Here is a 19,255-nt window from a genome sequence, read left to right on the forward strand (position 1 = left end):
GTGAGAATATACTGCACCACATCGCCTGCATCAAAGGATCCAGTGGGAGGTTGGAAAGTTACAGACACAAAGGGGCTCGGTCGTTGGGTAAGGAATGTTCCCTGCACAAAGAAAAATGACAGAAATAAATAATTATCGATTGGTATTTCACAGAACATGAGCATCCCAACATTACTCTTGTGAAGCACGACATCTGCTCCATTCAGGTTTCTTTAAATCGGGATTTATCAAATATAAATCGTTGGCGTATTGCCAATAAATTGACTCTCATGGCGAAACCGGAGTTTATGTTCATTGGTGTGTTAATTGACGAAAATTTATCATGGAGTAATCACATCAATTCAATACCGAAAAATTTTTTTTCTGGTATTGGATCTATTAAATGAATTTAGCCACTGTGTGCAACTAAATCCCTGCATAATATCTATCACGGGTTAGTTCAATCGCACTTTGACTATATAGTACTGTATGGGGTAACTGTGGCAAAACGTTATCTGACAAATTACAGAAACTCCAGAATCGCGCAGCTCGCGTCCTTACTCATTCCAGTTAAGATACTGACGCCAACCAACTAATTAAAAATTTGGTTTATCAACGGAGTTGATGATGTAAATTGACCACCGTACAGAGATTCTAAAAGCTGACGTTTCGAGCGTTAGCCCTTCGTCGCTCTGACGAAGGGCTAACGCTCGAAACGTCAGCTTTTAGAATCTCTGTACGGTGGTCAATTTACATTATCAACTCCGTTGATAAACCAAATTTTTGTATACTACTTCCCCACCGACGCAGCACCACAGTTTCTTTAGAAACTACCCCTTCATTCAACTAATTAAAAAGTTGGGCTGAGAAAACTTGGAAACTCGACGTCAAAAACTAAAAGCAGAGAGAGTCTATAAGTCCATAAATGGCCTTGCACCAGATTATTTGTCCTCAAAATTCATTCTGTGCAGTGATATGGTTACTCCTTACAGTTAACGTGATTCTGAAAATAAGCTGGACATTACTATAAACAACGAAACAGCGAAACCAAGCACCAAAACACCATGTATATGACCCCACCATACATTGAATACTAACCAACAAAGTTTGGATTTGAGATTAAATACCGTTTTAGGCCTAATTAGGCCTAAAAAGTTATTTTAAGATAAAAACTAGCGATAAAAATCTACGACGTCTCGATCTCGCCGAGATCATTCCTTTTTCTCTTTTCAATTTATATATATTTTTAGACATTGTAGTTATACATTGTAACCGAAAAGCCCAATTTGGGAGTTACAATAAACGTATGTATGTATGTATGTATGTATGTATGTATGTATGTATGTATCATTCTCAAGTTTAAAAAAAACTGAATAAAGCTTTGCGCATAAGAAGTAAAATCACACGTGAGAATATGGAAAGCGATAAAAATGTGGAAATATGTACTAAGCGTTACAAACGGTAAGTGATAAAAACTAAAAAAGGCTAGATAACAATAGGACAAAAAGCTTTACAAAAGAATATATGAAATACTCCGAGCTATAAAAGTAACTTTGCACGGATGGAGTCAGACTGCGTGTTCAAAGTTGGCTTTAGTTCTTTTATTAAAAGCATCTCATAAATTCTCCGAAAGATCTTGAAACTACGAGACTACGAGATATGTCCCTTGGGTCCCTCCCATGTTGATCTCTAACGTGCTTCCCGATGGCACCGCGTGCCGCGGAAAAATTTTCCTACATGAAAATTCTGCCCTAAGCGGAAATTCATCCAATGAGATCGCTACGATAAGCAATGCGAATTTCCATAACAAAAACAAACGGTCGAAAAGCCTGTTGGTTGAAGGTGGGCACTGATGGAGAGGGGGGAGTGAAATGAGCGCACCGTCAACCTCAGGTTTGTCAGTTGATCGAATTACTGTTACGAGTTATCGACGTTAGATATGGTTACTTTACTTTACTTTTTTTTTAAAAAAGCTAAAACACCTCAAATAAACAGTGTAAGAACTTTACCTGATCTGAGTTTTTGTGGTATTTTCTTCCTTCACGAGGTGATAAATTATATGGAAGTGTTGTGTAAGCCAAGTAAACTAGCGATGAAACAAAAATGCTGGGAGGAAGTGCACTCTTTGTTGTGGCTTTGTAAGTAAAGTTTACTGATTGGCCAAGTGGGAGATCGTCTGCCTGAAATACCAACACTTTTGTGTTTGGGTTATTGTACCTGTGAAAAACAAAGCAGTAGAATAAGAGCTGGCATGTTCCTGTAGAGTAACACAAAAATTAGGTACAGTATTACCAGACTGCTGAACTCAAAAGTATTTGGGGAACAATCCTTCAACTGAGTCCCCCAAGTTATCATTTATCTTTATTAATTTTAATTAAGATGTTTGTAAAAAATGAAATTTGAAAAGTTTTTGTTTTAGCCAGCAGCTAATAATATAATAATAATAGTGTAGGCTTGATTCAGTTAAATTTTTAATATTAAGCACTTCATAGCCTTCCCGTCCCCTATAACCCATTGCCTCCTAGGAGTGAGACAATAGATTTTACTCTGTCTCATGCCTGACAATTTACTCTTCAATTTGCGGGGGGAGGGGTGGGGGGTACGGGACTCAACGGGTTAAAAATAACTCATTGCACTCCTTTCACACAAAATGTACCTGGGATTGTTGCCAGGAGCATCATTTCCATTAACCAGATTTAAACTTCCTCTTGTTGGATGGTCTATTAATTGAGCATTTTGGAGGTTGTCACGAGGAATCGCAATTTCAAGAAGAACCCTGTAGGCACCTGAAGTTGACTTTTTGGAATGTTTTAACTGCACAGTGAATGTTAGGTCAAAGTTTGGTGGCACTCCAGCCAGGCGAGATGAAACAACACTAACTGCAAGGTCAGGTTCAATTACCTAAAGGAAAGCAAAAGAAAATGACTATTATTAATTATTTTTATTTAGCATAAATACACAGGTGATTATACAAAATCGCACGCTCTCATTGCCTCGCTATCTTGGATTATCAGCCAATAATCACCCCCACGGACAAAATGGCTGCCAGTAGTCATTTTGCCACTGTAAGTGAAGATGATTTCGCGTTGAAATGTTTTTTTTTCTCTTTTTTGAAATAATCAGCTGTGTATTTATACTAATACAATTATTCGCCTCAGGGTCAGTGATTATAGGTGAATATTCGGTGAACAATCACTGCGCCTTTGGGGAACAATTGTTAATTATTCAATAAAATCTCTTCTCTGCTGCTTTCAAACCACTTCCCATCCTTTATCCCATGTAGATTACCTTTAAAGATAATGAGCTCTGTGGTTGGTAGGAACCATTTGCAACAACTGTAAAACTGATTTCCACTGTGCGTCCATTTGTGTTCAAGCTAGTATTCAATGTTCTCACTGTGGTTAGATACTCAATATCATTGTCATGAAGTTGAGAAGAGTTTCCTGTGTTCAAGACTGTGCCAAAGTTACCTATGACCTCTGAGGCTGTGACATTTAAATCTAAGAAATAAAAGACAACCAAGCAGTTAAGAATTGAAGGGCTCCATTGGGCCCAAGTACAAAACATTAACATCACAGGCCACAGAACAAAGTTTAATTCATGCTTTACCTTAACCCAGTGACCCCTGGGATTGAGACGATTTTGCTCATTAATGGGAGAGGGGTGGGGTTCAGGAGTCAATGGGTTAACTAACATTCCTCTACCTCCACTCAAAAACTAATCTCCTTTAAGCTAAGGGCCCACACAAAACTATGCTAATGCCATTGGCTTTAGGAAAGGATACCTCTATAGATGTACCTAACTACCTACCTACATGTACCTAACTATTTGTCTATCTATCTATTTATCTATCTATCTATCTGTGAATCACTGTCTGTCTCTCTTTAAAGCCTCAGTACTGGTAAGCTACTGAACAGTCCTATTTGACCACCTGTCACCTACATATGACGCTCAGTGTACGTAACTCCCCTGTAAATAAACATGCCTTTTGACTTCAAATCAGGTCTTTATTTGGGGAGGAGGTTTGGTATGGCGGTGAGAACACTTGCCAGTGTGTACTGGGTTCAATTCCCAGACTCAACACCATAAGTTGGTTGAGTTTGTTGGTTCTCTTCTTTGATCTGAGAGGTTTTTTTCCCTGGGTACAGTGGTTTAATTTCCCCTTTAATGAAAAACCATCATGTATTAAGACTTAATCTGTTTTAATTTCACGTGATTTGACTTTAACAGTCTCCCCAACCAATAGAGCACTTGTTCTAGCTCAGCCAAATAATCTTCATAAGAACACGTCAAAATATGAAATCTCTAATGTGCCCCCCGAACGCTGCCTAATGTATCTTCCCTGTTTTGCTTTTCAGTTTTTGCACTAGTCAGGAGAAAAAAAGTTAAATTTTCACTGCTTGCTATCAAGCTTAGTGTAGGAAATTCTTCACTACTTAAACTGTGCATAATCAACACTGCTCTTCATTTTACTTACCAGCTCCTCTTAGCTGGCCATGTATATTGTTACCAACACTTGTGATTTTCCCTGAAATGCCTTCAACACCTTGACCATATTGTATTCTCACAGTGAAGTCATAATTTGTGCTCACTGGAAGGGATACCTTCACTTGGAAGGTTATATCTTCTCCAATGGTGACAACTTTAGCATCTTTTGGTGGGACATCACTGTCAAAAATTGAAGGAGGATGAGGTTCTACTGATTTTATTACAAGTATGTCTCTGTCCACAACGTTTATCGGTAACCAGCCAGTACGAGAGTAGTTTAGTGATAAGCGACTGATGTGAGAACTGCCAGCAGCCACTGAGGGTTTCACAAGAGTTGCAAGTCTTCCTTGCAGGAATGAAGATGAATTCAACCTAACGCCAAGTTGAAGACAAATAAAAAAATTAATAATCACTATAACGATGGCATGCTCTGTTCATTACGTGATTTAAAAAAAAGTGGTCTCTGATAGAGGGGTCACTCAGTCCTACATGTACCTGAGCTGCCCTAAGACGAGTCTTACAAATTTCATTTTAAAAAAGCAGCAAACCATTGACTTGTTCAAAAACTTGGCTTGTCTGAAAGGGTGGCCAGGCTTACCATGTTTAACTGTTACAGTAATGTAAGTACGGTCACCCTCCAAGCCAAGCACTCTTTCAGGTCTCACATGGCCAGCTCTTCAGTTAAATGACAGAGGTAACATTTTTGTCAAGTGAATGCTTGGTAAAGTTCAATCAGCTTGGAAGGTGACCCTCTTTTACAGGACAATTTGTCTTCATATTTTCAGAATTAGTTCCACATTATCAATAATATTATTATCATTCTCTTAACCCATTGACCTCTCAGGTGCGCTAGGAATGATGTCCACAGTTGACGAGTAAAATTGTCTGGCAAAGTCTCACTTGCAGGACTAAATGGGTTAAGAATGTACATGTATATCACATTTTATACAGGATTTAAAACAAGAGTTGGGGGCTGGAGGTTATCTATTTCACTTGAATTTGCCAGATGATGATGATGATAACAATAATGATGATGATGATTATTATGTGTCTCCATGTGTCAATGTCTAATTTTATTTTAAACGCATCTTTAGGAGCCACAACATACAATGCACATTAGAGCTGATGGCTTGTGGTTTGAATTTGATCCGTAAAAATATTACCAGTCACTTATCTGCATCCCTGAGCTTAACAATACAGTAAAATAATCTGTTGACTTAATGGCATGGAACCTGTTAAAGAGATATCACGATCTTCCTCAAGCTGACGCTTTTTGCATGTTTTATTGAGGGAAACCAAATGCAGTTCAACAGTTACACACGTGAAGGTGAGATTCTGCAAAACTACAAAAATGCAGTAGTGTTGATTCATAAGCATTAAAATTTGTGAACTTACCGTGCTAAATTTACATTTAAACCAGTGCTATAGTTTGTCATCATGTCTCTTTCCTTTAAATCCACACAAGTCCTGTCAACACCACACAATATGAGTGATATATTCTGCACTACTACGTGTGGTGACAAAACACGAATATCTATACTGACATTCAGAACAGGGGCTGTTGAGATGCTGGGATTTTTCACCTCAAATATAAGTGCAACCTCATCAAGACCCTCAAAACAGCAATCAGAACCTTCTGTCTGGAACTGATGTTGAACCAAAGGTTGTCCAAGTTCCAAAGTCAACACTGTTTTGCCAGCCAAAACATTGAGGCCTGTAGATGAATAATACATGAGAATACAGGAGACATTTCCCTTTGTTTCAGGAACAAACAACCCTTGGGATGATTCCACCTTTGCTTGGACTTCAACAGTTACAATCCCATTAGAAGCATCATTTGCTTTGTTATTTACAGTCTCACCAAAGAGAAACCTGGCAATATTCAAAGAATCAGGAAACTGTAGTGCATTAGATAAAGTAATGCTGAAGTCTGGAGAATCTCGAATACCAAGTCTTTCTGATACAATCCCTTGAGCAAAGCTTTTTACAGATCCACTAATAAATTGCATAGGTGTGGATGATGCAAAGGTAGGAAGCATTAACGTAAGGGTAAGATCTGCAGTTACCCTTGGAAGTTGGAAGCTTGCAGAGAGTATCACACTTTCATCTGATGTCAATGTAAAATTTGGAGTTGCTGGGATGGAAGTACTTGTTAAACTAAGCTGAAGATTTCCAGGAGAAGCAGTTTTGAATGATGCAACATCAACTTTCTTTGTTTCATTGCCAATAATTGCATTTGCAGTAATGTTTACCCAACTTCCTGCCCTTGCTGAATGAAGCAATTTTAACCATAAATTAAAAGTTGCTGTCCAGCTAACATTTTGTGAAAAAATGTTAAATCTAAAAGAGTCAAGCCCTGGAATGTCGCTTGGAACAATCTGTGAGTCTATCTCCAGAGATGGTGTAAACGTACAATTTGAAAAATCTGTAACAATGTGTCCACTATAGTTACTTGCATTTCCCGGATAAAAGATTTCTAGCACAACTGGAAATGTTATAACAAAATGCAGAAAAACAGCTGTTTTGTTCAGCTCTTGACAGGTGGTTGAATTCTTTAGAAAGGCAGTTTCTGTCCCATTATAGTCCAAATGAAGCGTTAAATTTATGAAATCACCTCCTTGGATTGTGGTCAGGGGAAACGGGGACACCTCTGAAGTCAACGAAAATGCATGATGTCCAAAGGCTAATGCCATATTAACACAGATAATGTTAAGGTTGTGTACACAGCGACGTTATTTAAGATACTCTTCCTGAAAATCATAACGGGCATTTCATGCTGTGCCAGCTGTGATTATTGGGACTCGGTTGGATCACAACCTTATCCTTGGAACGTACTTAGAATAAATCTAAGATGATCTGAGTATAACCTGCAAAGAACAGAGATAAAGAAATTTAAAGTTTGAACAAAGGATGACGACAAACTAAGAGGGATTTAAATCCAAAGTTTAAAAAAAAACAGTATACGTATGTTTCTTAAATACAAAACGAATTGATCTATGAAAATGAATCTATATTATGTATGTCGACGTAATGTTTGCAAAAATGATAGAGACTGAAGGATTACCTTATATAAAACATTTGGGTGAACAAGACATTTTGAGCACTTTAAACAAATCATCATAATTATTTTTGCTGTTGGAATATAACAAATTTACTTTGCAAAGTAAATTAGGGTATTGAATAACCAGTTATGATTCTTGTGACCATTGTATGTGCTTTCGGAATCATGATGTTGCTTTGCTCAGGCTTTGTCATGTCATCATATGATTCTGTCAGGCACTCGAATCATAACCCTGATGTTTTAAGGCTTGAAGGAACCGTCTGTGGAATCATCACCCAGAATTGTTATGATACCCTGAAGCTACTTAGCATCATCTGAAGAATCATAACCCATCACGCTTTGCGCAAAAATCATACTACATGTTTTCTGATGTACAGGAAATCATTTGTGGAATCATAACTTTGATTATGGCAGTGAAGGAAATTGTACTTTCAGTGTCATTCAGCAAAATAGTGGCTCAGATCGACCACTAATTAAAGCACCTGTGATTGTTGTTTTTTTTTTTTTGCAAAAAAACCCAGTCAACTTGTATTCAAAGTTTTCTTATTTTTTCCATTTTCATGTTTGTTGCAACAGTTCTATTTTTTGCAGAGCCATACCTGCTCATGTAAAAGTAATCCTTGCATACAAAGTGTTAAGAAAATATTAGCAAACCAAAATGACCTTAAATCTGGACGCATCAAAAGATCATTAAAACGCAACAACTTGAACACAGTTTCATGCTAACAAATAGTAGTCCTTTATTTATATTACTCATGTGACTCATCAATATCCATGTAAACATGTATGTTACAGACTTCTATTCAAACATAACATTTTTTTTGTTGGCCTGTCATGATTAAAAGATCTAATGTGCCACAGAAAATACCAAGTGTACATAAACATTTGGTGCTGATGTTTAATAAGTCAATTAGTCAACATTTACATCAGATCTGTAAAATTCACTATCACGTTGCATTTGTAGATGTGATAAAGATCAGACACACGCATTTGTCATCTGTCACTTAAGGACAGTGCCTACTAATTCAAAGGTGTTTTTGCCCCGGTTTTTGATTATGCAGGAAACCTAGATCTTGACAAGTGTCATTGAAATCCAAAAAGAAAATTGAGGGTAGCCATGCATTTTCTAATATAATTGTTGAATAATATGAAATACAAAGTAATGTATGGCGTTCTTTCTCAAATTTCTCAAATTGAAGCTTAATTATCTCTCAAAAATGCATGGTTACCCCCAATTTTCTTTTTGGATACCAAGAGTACTTACTACGGATAGTTTTAAACTGCACAAAAATATCACTGTATTAGTATCACCCAACTAGTGGACTAATGCAAATGCTGCATTTTGATTGGCTACGCTACTAGAGGACTATTAGTAATAGTCCTCGAGTAGTGAAAAGCGTGACATTTTCTTTCGTTTTATTCCCAAATAAATATTTCTTCAACTTGCATTTGCTAACTTTATTAAAGCCTTTTCTGTCCGACTAGTTGGGTGATTCTAAAACAATATTATTAGACCCTTCGCCCTCAAGGGCCACGGGTCAATAACCCATTTGACTTCACCTCACAGGCTATTGACCAGTAGTCCTTGCGGGATAGGGGTCTAATTGTTAATTAGTGAGCATCACCGATAGAAAATCCGAGTATCTCGAGATGAGCAGAATGTATGCGCAATAACAATAGTTAAGGCACCGTCCTTAAAATAATTTAAAATCAGCACAATATTGATATCAAACTCCCAAATCTACATACTCAGTCTGGTAATTTACAGTTAACATTGTTAATATCATATTCCATCTAATAGTTCAGCAAGGAACAAACAACTGTATCACTGTATTGGTAAGCATCATTGATAGGAAACCTGAGTATCTCAAGATGCGCAGAATGTATGCACAATAACAATAGTAGGCACTGTCCTTAATTACATTTTGATCCCGCAGTGGGCATGCAAGAGGGATGGGTCTATTCCTAATTATGTCAGAGACTGCTTTCCAATGCAAGAATTTGTAAAATAAAAACAGTACACAAAGCAGTTTGTGATGGTAAATTAGAAAGATAGTAATTTGCCGAAAGCATGTATATAACAATAAGGGATCAAGTGACAAAATATTAATTTTGCAAAGTTAACAAAGGAAACATGTGACGATGAAATTGATCTAAACAATTAAATTATTTTGCAAGGATGGAATCGTCATTTTTGTTTTGTTTTGGTTACGAAGTCATCCACCTGCATGTCATGTTGCTGTCTTTGTTAACTTCACAGATGACTTTAGAGAAGGCGAAACATGACCTCTTGTCATTAGTTTTTGTCACAAAATTTATGAAGTGATCACATAATTTCTTATACAATGTGGATGAAATGTCAACACTTATAATATTTTTCTAAGGCTACAAATACCGGTAATTGAACCTGCATGCCTTCTTTATGGGATTGAGGGGGCAGAAAAATTCCAAATTGCAATCAAAAATCATGTGATTACTTTCCAGTTATCTAGTCATTAAAATCACCGTCAAACAAAAAGTTGTCAAGGAATGAAATATGATCTGGTGACTCAAAATCGATTGTTGTTGAAGAACGGATGGCCCCTGCAGTAGCCATTAAATCTCGATGTTCTCGTGAATGGCCTAAACTGGTACAGGTAGCCACTCCTCTAGACGTTGTGGAAGCACTTTTTTTATTCTTCTGCAAAGCCAGTCTGCTCTTCTGTTGATGGGATCTTAAAACTGCATTGGAACTTGATGCCGTTGAACTCTCCAGAGGGGTCAGTGGAGCACTTACCTGTTTTTCTGCTGCTGAAGGGTGAGCTTGAGGCACATTTTCTTTTCCTGCCATGTCCAATACATCTCTCACATGTAGCCTCGTGTCTTCTGACATGTGTTTTATTGTGTGCCAGATTCTACTTCCTTTCCGCTGGTTCTCTCGTGCCACCCTTCTTCCCTTCTCTAAATTGATCTTGCGTTTTAACTGCAAATCTTTCTTTGCGTCTTCATCATCTGAGTCTGGCACCCGCCCAATTTCTTGTCTGCCCACCATCGGTATCTCTGATCTGATTTTATTTATTTCCTCTTTTGTTAGCTCCTGTTCCAACTTTTTCTGTGCCTCTTCCACTGCTCTGTCTCTCTTTTCCTACAGCAAAAGTTAACATAACAACGTTGTTACCAGTGCAATAATATTATTGTTTGTCAATGCAAACTGGCTATGCGATTGAATATTTAGCCTTTACCCAAGAGATTTCAATTTCATGAGAAGCCGTGTACCGTTGGTATACCACCGTCTATGTTGACACCAATTTGCCTCTCACTGCTGGCTGCTTTGGCGTGATTGTGCTCAAACCCTCATAAAAGACAAGAGTGACTTCTGCATATTTTGGATTAGACCAGGCACCAGTATTTAAATAATTTATATTGAAATAAGGCAAGTGTTACCATGGTTAATCGGTTCCTTCTGTTGATGAATCTCTGACGTCGCCTCTTCTCCTGGTCTGCTTTAGTTATTTGCTGATGTCTCTGACTACGGTAATACCGCTTGACCCTTTTTATGATCACTCCTCTTGAAGGTGGTACCACAGCATTGCCATCTTCATCAAATGCCATCATTTCATGAATGTACTGGTATATTTCATTGCAAAGGGAAGGATCAATTTCAGACCAAGGCACTCTTAATGGAGTTAATGAAACGAATTACTGTAAAATCTTCAGGAAAAGTCAAAATTAAATCAAAATAATAACAAGGGAGTCTATCATTTCCATCTATTGACTACAGAAACATGAAGTACTTTAATTAGAGAGCTCTTGGTATCAAATCTAGGATATTATTTTTTATCCCTATTCGACTGATTCAAAGTCAATCTTAACAAATTAACCTCTACATTAATGTTCCTATGAAACAGAAAAATAAAATTCAGTTGAAATGTCTTTAAAAGTCCAATAAAAGGTTTTTTAAATCCACAATTAATTGAGAAAAAAATTCCCTGTGTACTTTGTTGACACCCAACGCCATTGCAGCACAAGGCAACTCATAATCCATATCCGGGCGGGATTGTCTTACACATTGAATGCTAACTGCAAGCAAAAATGGTTTACCTTTACTGGGATCAATACGGTCTTTAAATTCATATTGAAATGCATCCTTCATTACATCCTATCAAATATTATACAAAAGCAACCTGTTAGACGTCTATAGTCCTTATACAAATTGCCAAGCGCTTCATTTGCTGTGTAAACAGACACAAACTTGCACACATTTAAGTGTGGATATCTGTAAAATCGACCGGGAATATAGAGATCTAACAATTGAATAACAGCATGAAAATTACAAACAACGCTAATAACAAATCACAAGATAGCCTTAGTGCATCTTTTCATGAAAATTAAAATTGAGCTCACTCCGATTAATAATTTTATTTCAGACAACGTTAAAATTTCACACCTCCGGTAATATTTATGGACGTCCACGCTTACGTGATATATATTTTTCATCAATCATCTAATCTTCTGTTCTGCAATCCCAAAATCTTTGGTTATACTTACCAAAGGCACAGATTTTGACGGAATAGTAGACTAAAATGAGAAACAATGAACGAGAAACGTGGTTAAAGAGAGTGTACACGGCTCTCTGCGAAGTAAACCACTTATCTTCAATTAATTGGCTTAATTGATGTACTTACGTGATTCTTCTTTACTGTTTGCTCGATAAAAGAGCTCAGGGCATTTCTTGAGGCAGGATTATTCAACAGGACTCTAATCAGTTCTTCCGGATTCTCGACTTCCATGCTTAAGTATTCCCGTTTGTTAATTTACGAAAAAATCACGCTTGAAAACCAAGGAGAGAAGGCGGAGTAAATTGTTACGAATCCCGTCAAATCTTCGCAAAGAAAGTCACGCAATTCTTCGCTTACGATTTTCCTGTCGTGGGTCGTGCGCACGTCAATAATTCGGGATGATAATCGTAGTAATAGGGTGTTGCTAATGAGAAAATTGAAACTATTTCGTCTCGGCTGACATAATTTCAAGAAATGGCCGAAAGTAACTCTGACACCGGTTATAGGAAGTGTTTTTGCCCCAATTGTCACGGTTGTTTGCGAGCACGAAGAACGGTATACAGGCATCACAAACTGTTTGGGTTGGACCGTTCAAGATGGTCAGGATGCTACAGTGAAAGTAACCAGCCAGCCAAAAAAGCGAGGTTTTCGGATTCTCACAAGCCGGATTTGGAAGGTGAATTTTGTCAACATTTTGTTTTGATCTTGACATGTATAGATGGTTTTCCCCGGTGGTTTTCACAGTGACGTCATCAAATTCTGAAACCAAAACTGCAATTTGTTTTGAATTTTTAACTTTCAGAGGTTGAAGATGTTCTAGAAATAAATCTTTTTTCAAGTTTCGAGTTATATGACATCTTTCGTTTCGAAAATACAGTATTTTGAATTTACGAATTGTCACCTTGCGTGACACCATGATACAAAGTTGTTTGCTTAAAAATATATCAATGACTATGAATCTCAGCAGGCTGAGCGTTTCAAGTACATTAGGAGATGTGTCTTACATATGTATTGCATCTCATGAGCGAAAAGAAAGTTATTTCATCGCCAAGTGAATTCCAGATGTTCCTGTCGATTTCTGGTCGCCATAATGGTGCTCAACAATGGTGTACCACATTGTGGAAAGTTACGTGAAACGCTTCGCCAAATAACTCAGAAACAATTAACCGGACAGACCTGAAAATTGGTGTGGTGATTTAAAAATGTGTCTCATAGAACAATCCAATTTTTTGGCTTATTTCGTTGAACGGTTGATCTTATCAAAAGAGCTTATTACATGCCTTTATCATTCCCGCCTTCTCCAGGTCAGGGGAGAGGGGGGTACACTTAAAATAAATAAGCTCAATTAAACACTGCAAAATATTGATGATTTGCTCAAATACTTCGCATATATATTTCTTATTTAGCACTTAAGTGCAATGTAAAATTAATGATAGCAAAAATTAATATTTACACAAACATCATGACATGATGATGGTACCCACTCAATTGACACACAGGTGAAAATCTGACACACAGGTGAAAATATGCAATTGAAATGTCTGAACACCCCAATAGACATATCAAAACTGTGAAGCAAGCATTACACAAAAATTTTTTTTTGGATTCACATCATTTCAGGTTCTTTTGATATATCAGAGGGTGAAACTGATCAGTCTGGAGAGACTACAGAATCCAGAAATGAAAAGGAAAGTCAACCAGAGGAAGCCAACCCATTGATGACATTACCTGTAATAAATGACAAAAGCAACTGGAAAAACGAGTGTCATGGACAGGAGGAGAGAAAGGATGAAGAGGAGAAATCATCTAACTTAATTCGCTGGATTTCCCTCTTACTTTTGCGCATAAAGCTTCAATATAACTTATCCAACACTTTGTTTACTGTATTGTTAAACCTTATCTACTTTATTTTTTTTGTGCTTCGTCATCCACTTCATTTGATTTTTCCAAAGACAATTAGTGAACTTGAATTAATTTCAGATTTAAAGGTACTTAACAAGACAAAAATCTTTGCTGTCTGTCCCAATCCAAAGTGTGCATGTTTATATAGTATTGATGAAATCAGTTGTAAGGTGAATGGGAAGCAAAGGGCAGAAATCTGTAAAAAGAAACTTTGGGGTAAAAGGTGCAACACAGAACTATCTTTTGAAAAAAAATTATCATTTGGTAGAACCAAGATGGTTCCTTTCAAGACATATCCATTTTTACCTCCTTCAGAGTGGATTAAAATGTTTTTTAAGCAAGAACAATTCTTGCACCTAATTAGAGACCGCCCTGAACCTTCAAAAACCGAGTACAGGGATATCTGGGATGGAAAGATTTTGCAACAGTTCCTGATGGATCCTGATGACATGACAAAGCCGCTGCTAAAGGATAAAATGAATTTGGCATTGCTGCTCTATCTAGATTTCTTTAACCCATTCCAAAGGGCTGTCTACTCCTGTGGAGCCATCTATATGAGTGTACTGAACATCCCAAAGAGTCAGCGCTTCAAAGCAAGGTGGTCAATGCTTATCGGCTTGATACCAGGTCCATCAGAGCCAGAAGGTCATGTCAATACCTATTTATCACCCATCATTGATGACCTAATTACATTATACTCTGGAATTCAGATCAATTCATTGGGTCCGGGGAAAATATTCAGCCGCTCTATTCTTCTTCCCATCTTGGCTGACCTCCCAGCCTCAAGAAAGGTGTCACAGTACAAAAGTCACAAAGCAGATCTGCCCTGTGATAAATGTTGCTTCCAGGCAGTTCGTGAAAAAGGGACGATTGGAGCAAGTGGCAAGATGAGTTTTTACTCAGACTCAAGCAAAAGTTTTCCATACCGGACTGACAAAGAGGTTAGGAAGGCAATGAACACTTACATCTAAAGGCTGCAAACAAAGCAACTGCTCAAACCCTTTCCCAAAAATCAGGTGTGAAGTATAGTGAACTCATTCGTCTGCCATATTTTGATATGGTTCAAAATTTCCTAATTGATCCCATGCACAACATTTTGATGGGCCTTGTATCAGACATTGGTGAAGTTCTGATATCCAATAGCAATGATATGTTGACAGACAAAGAAATTGAAATACTGGCAAGCAGATTGAGTGCTCTGAGGGTTCCCTATGATGTTGGGAGACTACCAAAGACAATGCTAGAAAAGATGTCTGCACGTGGTTTGAAAGCCCAGCAATGGAAAAATTTCATTGTGACTTATGCCCGGGTATGCCTATGGAACATTGTGCCATACTCGTTCTATGACACCACCAAATGTCTTGCTGAAGCAGTTGAACTTATGTTGAAAGACCCCATCATGAGGCATGAGGTAGATGATATTTCCTGTCTTCTCCAAAAACACCATAAACTGTATGCTAGGGTGCTTGGAAAGTATGCCGTAAGTGTGAATTACCACATGGCACTACACATTCCTGAGCTTATTCAGAATTGGGGCCCCCCAACAAGCTGGTGGTGCTTTCCGTACGAACGACACATTGGCCTTTTAGGTGACATGAACAACAGTGGAAAAACTGTGGAAGAAGAAATTTTTCGTAACTTTGTTGTGCAGCACTTAATTAGTACTTCAAAGATCCCAACATTAGACAGCTTCCAAGAAAAATCCATCCCTTCGCAACTGAAGCCATTCCTTAATCAGTGCCTAGATGATCATAGTGCAGAAAGGCAGGAGGAATGGTCAGTTTACCTCAGAATACAAGCAGAACGCTTTTTTAATGGGCTTGATTGCATTTATAAACTAGCTCCATCCAAAACACAAGGAACATTGGACACTCAGTTGAGAGTGGAAAGAGAAGATTTCCCAGAAGAAATAGCCAAACAGTGGAGAGTTCAGATGTTGCCACCACGAAGAATGAAACAAAGACCAAAACTTGAATTTTTTATTGAACTTAAAAACTACTTGTCAGACATTTATGAGGATTCACTGTTGTCCGTTGAGCCACGCATTGATACATTTGCTAGATGTGATGTAAATGGTTCCACTTTCTCTTCAGCATACAACAGAACAGACAGAGGTCAAACAGCCCTTGTTTATTGTGTGGACAAGTTAGATGGGAGTGATAGTGAGGATGTTTCTCCCTATTTTATTCAGGTTAATTTCTTTTTCACTGCACGTGTCCACTTGAAAGGGTCAAACGGAGCCACTAGCATGAAGGTACACCATCTGGCAAACGTTAACTGGTTTCACTTTGCCAACAAGAACCATGCTTCTGACAAATTAGCTGGATTGCCAGCCTTGAAAAGCACTTTTTATCGTGGAGATCATATTGTCAATGTGAGAAGGTTGATACGTAGGGTGACTACACTTCAAGTTAAGAAGAACTATCAGTTAGTGGCTAATCTGAGTCGATGACTACATTACGTACCTTGAGTATCGCAATCAGTGAAACCCACAGAGTAACCCACTAAAACTGTAGGATGATGCTTCAGAAGACTGGCCAATAACTACTTAAACTTCCTCAATTACCCAGATATCCATTCTGTATAGCACTTAAGAAGATGAAGGTTCAGGCCCAAGTGGTCTTGTCCAAAATGCATGACACAGGTCATTTTAAGGAGAGTTACCAAATAATAATATTACTTGAGAAATTTGGGTAATCAAATGGTGACAAATGAAATTAGGGCATAATTTTACACATGTTTTGTCCAAAATCAAATAATTTCCATTGATTAGCTACATTGTTTTAAACTTACTCCTTAATTCTCAAACCTGGATACCATGTTGGTAAAGTAGGAAAAGTTGCAATGGCAACATTGTAATTTCACATGTCAAATTAAAAATGAACCCTTAAATTTCGTTCCAAAATTAAGGAGTAATTTGTCACCCATGTTATTAGCCAAATAATTACTTGAGAAACGTTGGGAAGATAAATTTCAATATATAAGATAGATGCACATTGTATTTCTGGTTTGATCTAAGTGCAATTGTTAGTTTTACTAATTACAATAACTGTCAAAATTCTTATGCACTGATTGGTTTGTGGCCATGAACTACATGTATGATGTTAACAGTAACACGATTGAGCACATGCTGTCTCAACAAATGTGAAACCAAACAGTAGGGTGATTTTGTTACATTGTACTTTTTTCCCCAAGTTATTGTCAGTTGTCTGTGGTCTGTACTCTTATAGAACATAGAAAATGTTGGCTCGTAGTTCCACTTGAAACTTGAATATTTCAAGACATTAAATGCTGTATAATGGTACAGATTAAAGAAAACTGATGTCAATTTTATAATTACATGTAAGCTTTTATCATTAAAATGATAATTAAATTCAATTTTTTCCAAATTATGTTTAGCAATTACCAGTAGATTTATTAAAGGTTTCAACAAATCATCTAATTAGATACTGCAATATAATCTGGAAGCACAGCAACTGATAAAAAGGGATTAAATATACCTGGCTGGTCACTATTCACTTAATATGGCTCTTGAAGGAAATAGGGTTGGTTTCCATCGAGTTCTAATATTTCACGAAAATGTTTAATCATACGACCTGAAATACATCAAGAGTTGGGACATAAAAAATAATTGCTTTGCATTATAACTACAAATTGAACACACCAAGGCACACTTTTGCATACACAAGAGACAATAATATAATGTGCAACCTTGACAATACTGTAAATTTCAGTGAAGTTTCCAACGATTTACCATTGTTTAAGCTCGCTTCTCACAACGTGTGCAATGTCTTCAAACAAATGATCAATACATCTAAATAAAAATTGCTTCAACATGCAAATACAAGATCAATAACAGGTGACAGCTGACTTACCAAAAGAATGCTCTCAGACACCTCACACACTGCCAGTCGTTTTCTTGCCCAATATCATGGAAATCACACTTTTTTTTCTCCTCCGTGTATCGCACGTTGTCACAAGTGCTTATTTTAAACATGGTTCAGATTTTAATAAGTTAGTAACGATATTGAATCCACGAACAATTTCAAGAAAGCAACGAATCCTAAGTTATGATTCCACCAATGATTTTTCGGGCTGCTGGAATCATACCACGTGATTCAGGTGAATCGTATTTGATTCCAGTGTCGATTTTCCAAGTGTGGATAAATCATCATGTGATTGGTGTTATGATTATCCAGCCTTGAAAAATCATAAGCAACAATTCCAATGCCCTGTTAAATCACCTTGTGAATTTAACAACATAATTCCACAAGTAAATTTCCTGTGTTGCATACCTTCCATATAAATTAGAAATGACCTTCAGTGCACGTACAAAATACGCACTGGTACACGACACAGAAAAATGGACAATTTCAGTACAACGTACTTTACTTCATCCGTGAAATGAGCGTCAATACAAACAAATATTTTACGTTGACACATATTTGCATGAATCGAAAGTAATGAATGACAAAGCGTATGCAGCCGTATGCATCCGCCTATGAGGGCAGTCCGCTGTGTTGTTTCAGACACTGTTACTATAGTTACAGCTAACACACGAAAACCGCTGGATTCTTTCACGGTGGTTATCTATAAAAAATATTAAAGAAAAACTGTTTTTTTAGTTTATAACTTTTATAACCACGGATCTTTATTGTTTCATTGCACAATGTTTCTTTTTTTTATCAACTCTATCAGTGATAATGTACAGTTTGCGAAACACTGAAAACTAATCATGTTCAACATTCAACAGAAAAAGATAACATAAGGCCAGTAGTGCACCATTTTCTATCTTATGTTAATAATATTAGTAATAAACCCAGAAAGATTGCAAACATATTTAATCTCTAGTTTCAGAATGTTTGAATTTCGACCTTCCCCTCCACTCACTGAAATGTAAGAAAGAAACTTACGACTCTGAAACAAAGTACCCGTTCACTATCTGTGACCTGAAGATACGTTGTTCTTGATAAACGTAGGCTAAGTAAAACTGTTTCATCATTCGGTTTCGTTGTAAAGGAATTTGCACCGGTCTTCCACATAGCTAACGGGCTTTCCTTGCTTTTCCTTGATGACTGTAGCCTTGTTTAACTTTAAAAACAATGTTTGCAAATAAGTGGAAACGCAGTGTGATTAGAACGCTTATGGAGGGCTTCAATAATGAAGTTTTCAAGTAAGTCGACCGTGTCCCACCCGTCGTTTTCTGATATTCAATGTTTGCACTTGTATTAGTGATAAACTTTGCATTTGCTCCAATTACAATTTACTCAAAGATACAGTCAGCAAG

The 19,255-nt window shown here is 37.3% G+C and overlaps 2 protein-coding genes across 7 annotated transcripts in view; both read right to left on the minus strand.

The window, feature by feature from the left end:
* Positions 1 to 18,460, minus strand: part of LOC138043987 (uncharacterized) — a 56,120-nt gene extending 37,660 nt beyond the window's left edge. For 2 of the 5 annotated variants that reach the window (XM_068890538.1, XM_068890542.1), the window contains exons 1-7: positions 17,844 to 18,300; positions 5,863 to 7,334; positions 4,457 to 4,839; positions 3,268 to 3,479; positions 2,636 to 2,880; positions 1,989 to 2,196; positions 1 to 101 (exon numbers count right to left, since the gene is read on the minus strand). The exon at positions 1 to 101 is cut by the window's left edge and continues 543 nt beyond it. In XM_068890538.1, coding sequence (XP_068746639.1) covers positions 1 to 101; positions 1,989 to 2,196; positions 2,636 to 2,880; positions 3,268 to 3,479; positions 4,457 to 4,839; positions 5,863 to 7,160 — 2,447 coding nt within the window. In that variant the 5' untranslated portion in view covers positions 7,161 to 7,334; positions 17,844 to 18,300. Of the gene's footprint in view, positions 102 to 1,988; positions 2,197 to 2,635; positions 2,881 to 3,267; positions 3,480 to 4,456; positions 4,840 to 5,862; positions 7,335 to 17,468; positions 17,565 to 17,843 lie in introns of all 5 variants that reach the window. The other 3 variants (XM_068890540.1, XM_068890541.1, XM_068890539.1) reach the window with 3 other exon arrangements.
* LOC138043988 (uncharacterized) lies at positions 8,244 to 14,928 on the minus strand. 2 transcript variants are annotated; one of them, XM_068890544.1, is made up of 5 exons: positions 12,193 to 14,928; positions 12,056 to 12,085; positions 11,609 to 11,666; positions 10,952 to 11,181; positions 8,244 to 10,652 (listed from the first exon to the last, which is right to left on the minus strand). In XM_068890544.1, the coding sequence occupies exons 1-5, from the start codon at positions 12,295 to 12,297 to the stop codon at positions 10,017 to 10,019; spliced, it is 1,059 nt and encodes a 352-aa protein (XP_068746645.1). In that variant the 5' UTR covers positions 12,298 to 14,928; the 3' UTR covers positions 8,244 to 10,016. The 2 variants fall into 2 exon arrangements, with proteins under 2 accessions (XP_068746645.1, XP_068746646.1); XM_068890545.1 differs by lacking the exon at positions 12,056 to 12,085.
* Positions 18,461 to 19,255: the final 795 nt, after the last annotated feature.

Source organism: Montipora capricornis, chromosome 3 (assembly GCF_036669925.1).
Source record: "Montipora capricornis isolate CH-2021 chromosome 3, ASM3666992v2, whole genome shotgun sequence".
Lineage (NCBI taxonomy): Eukaryota > Metazoa > Cnidaria > Anthozoa > Scleractinia > Acroporidae > Montipora > Montipora capricornis.

What these genes read in the sequence shown, in the direction of transcription:
- LOC138043988 (XM_068890544.1), bottom strand. Translation starts at nt 12,297, where the DNA reads ATGGAAGTCGAGAATCCGGAAGAACTGATTAGAGTCCTGTTGAATAAT. An exon ending in CGTCAAAATCTGTGCCTTTG is followed by an intron (nt 11,667 to 12,055) that starts GTAAGTATAACC and finishes AATATTTGATAG; the next exon opens with GATGTAATGAAGGATGCATT. An exon ending in GAAGGAACCGATTAACCATG is followed by an intron (nt 10,653 to 10,951) that starts GTAACACTTGCC and finishes CTTTTGCTGTAG; the next exon opens with GAAAAGAGAGACAGAGCAGT.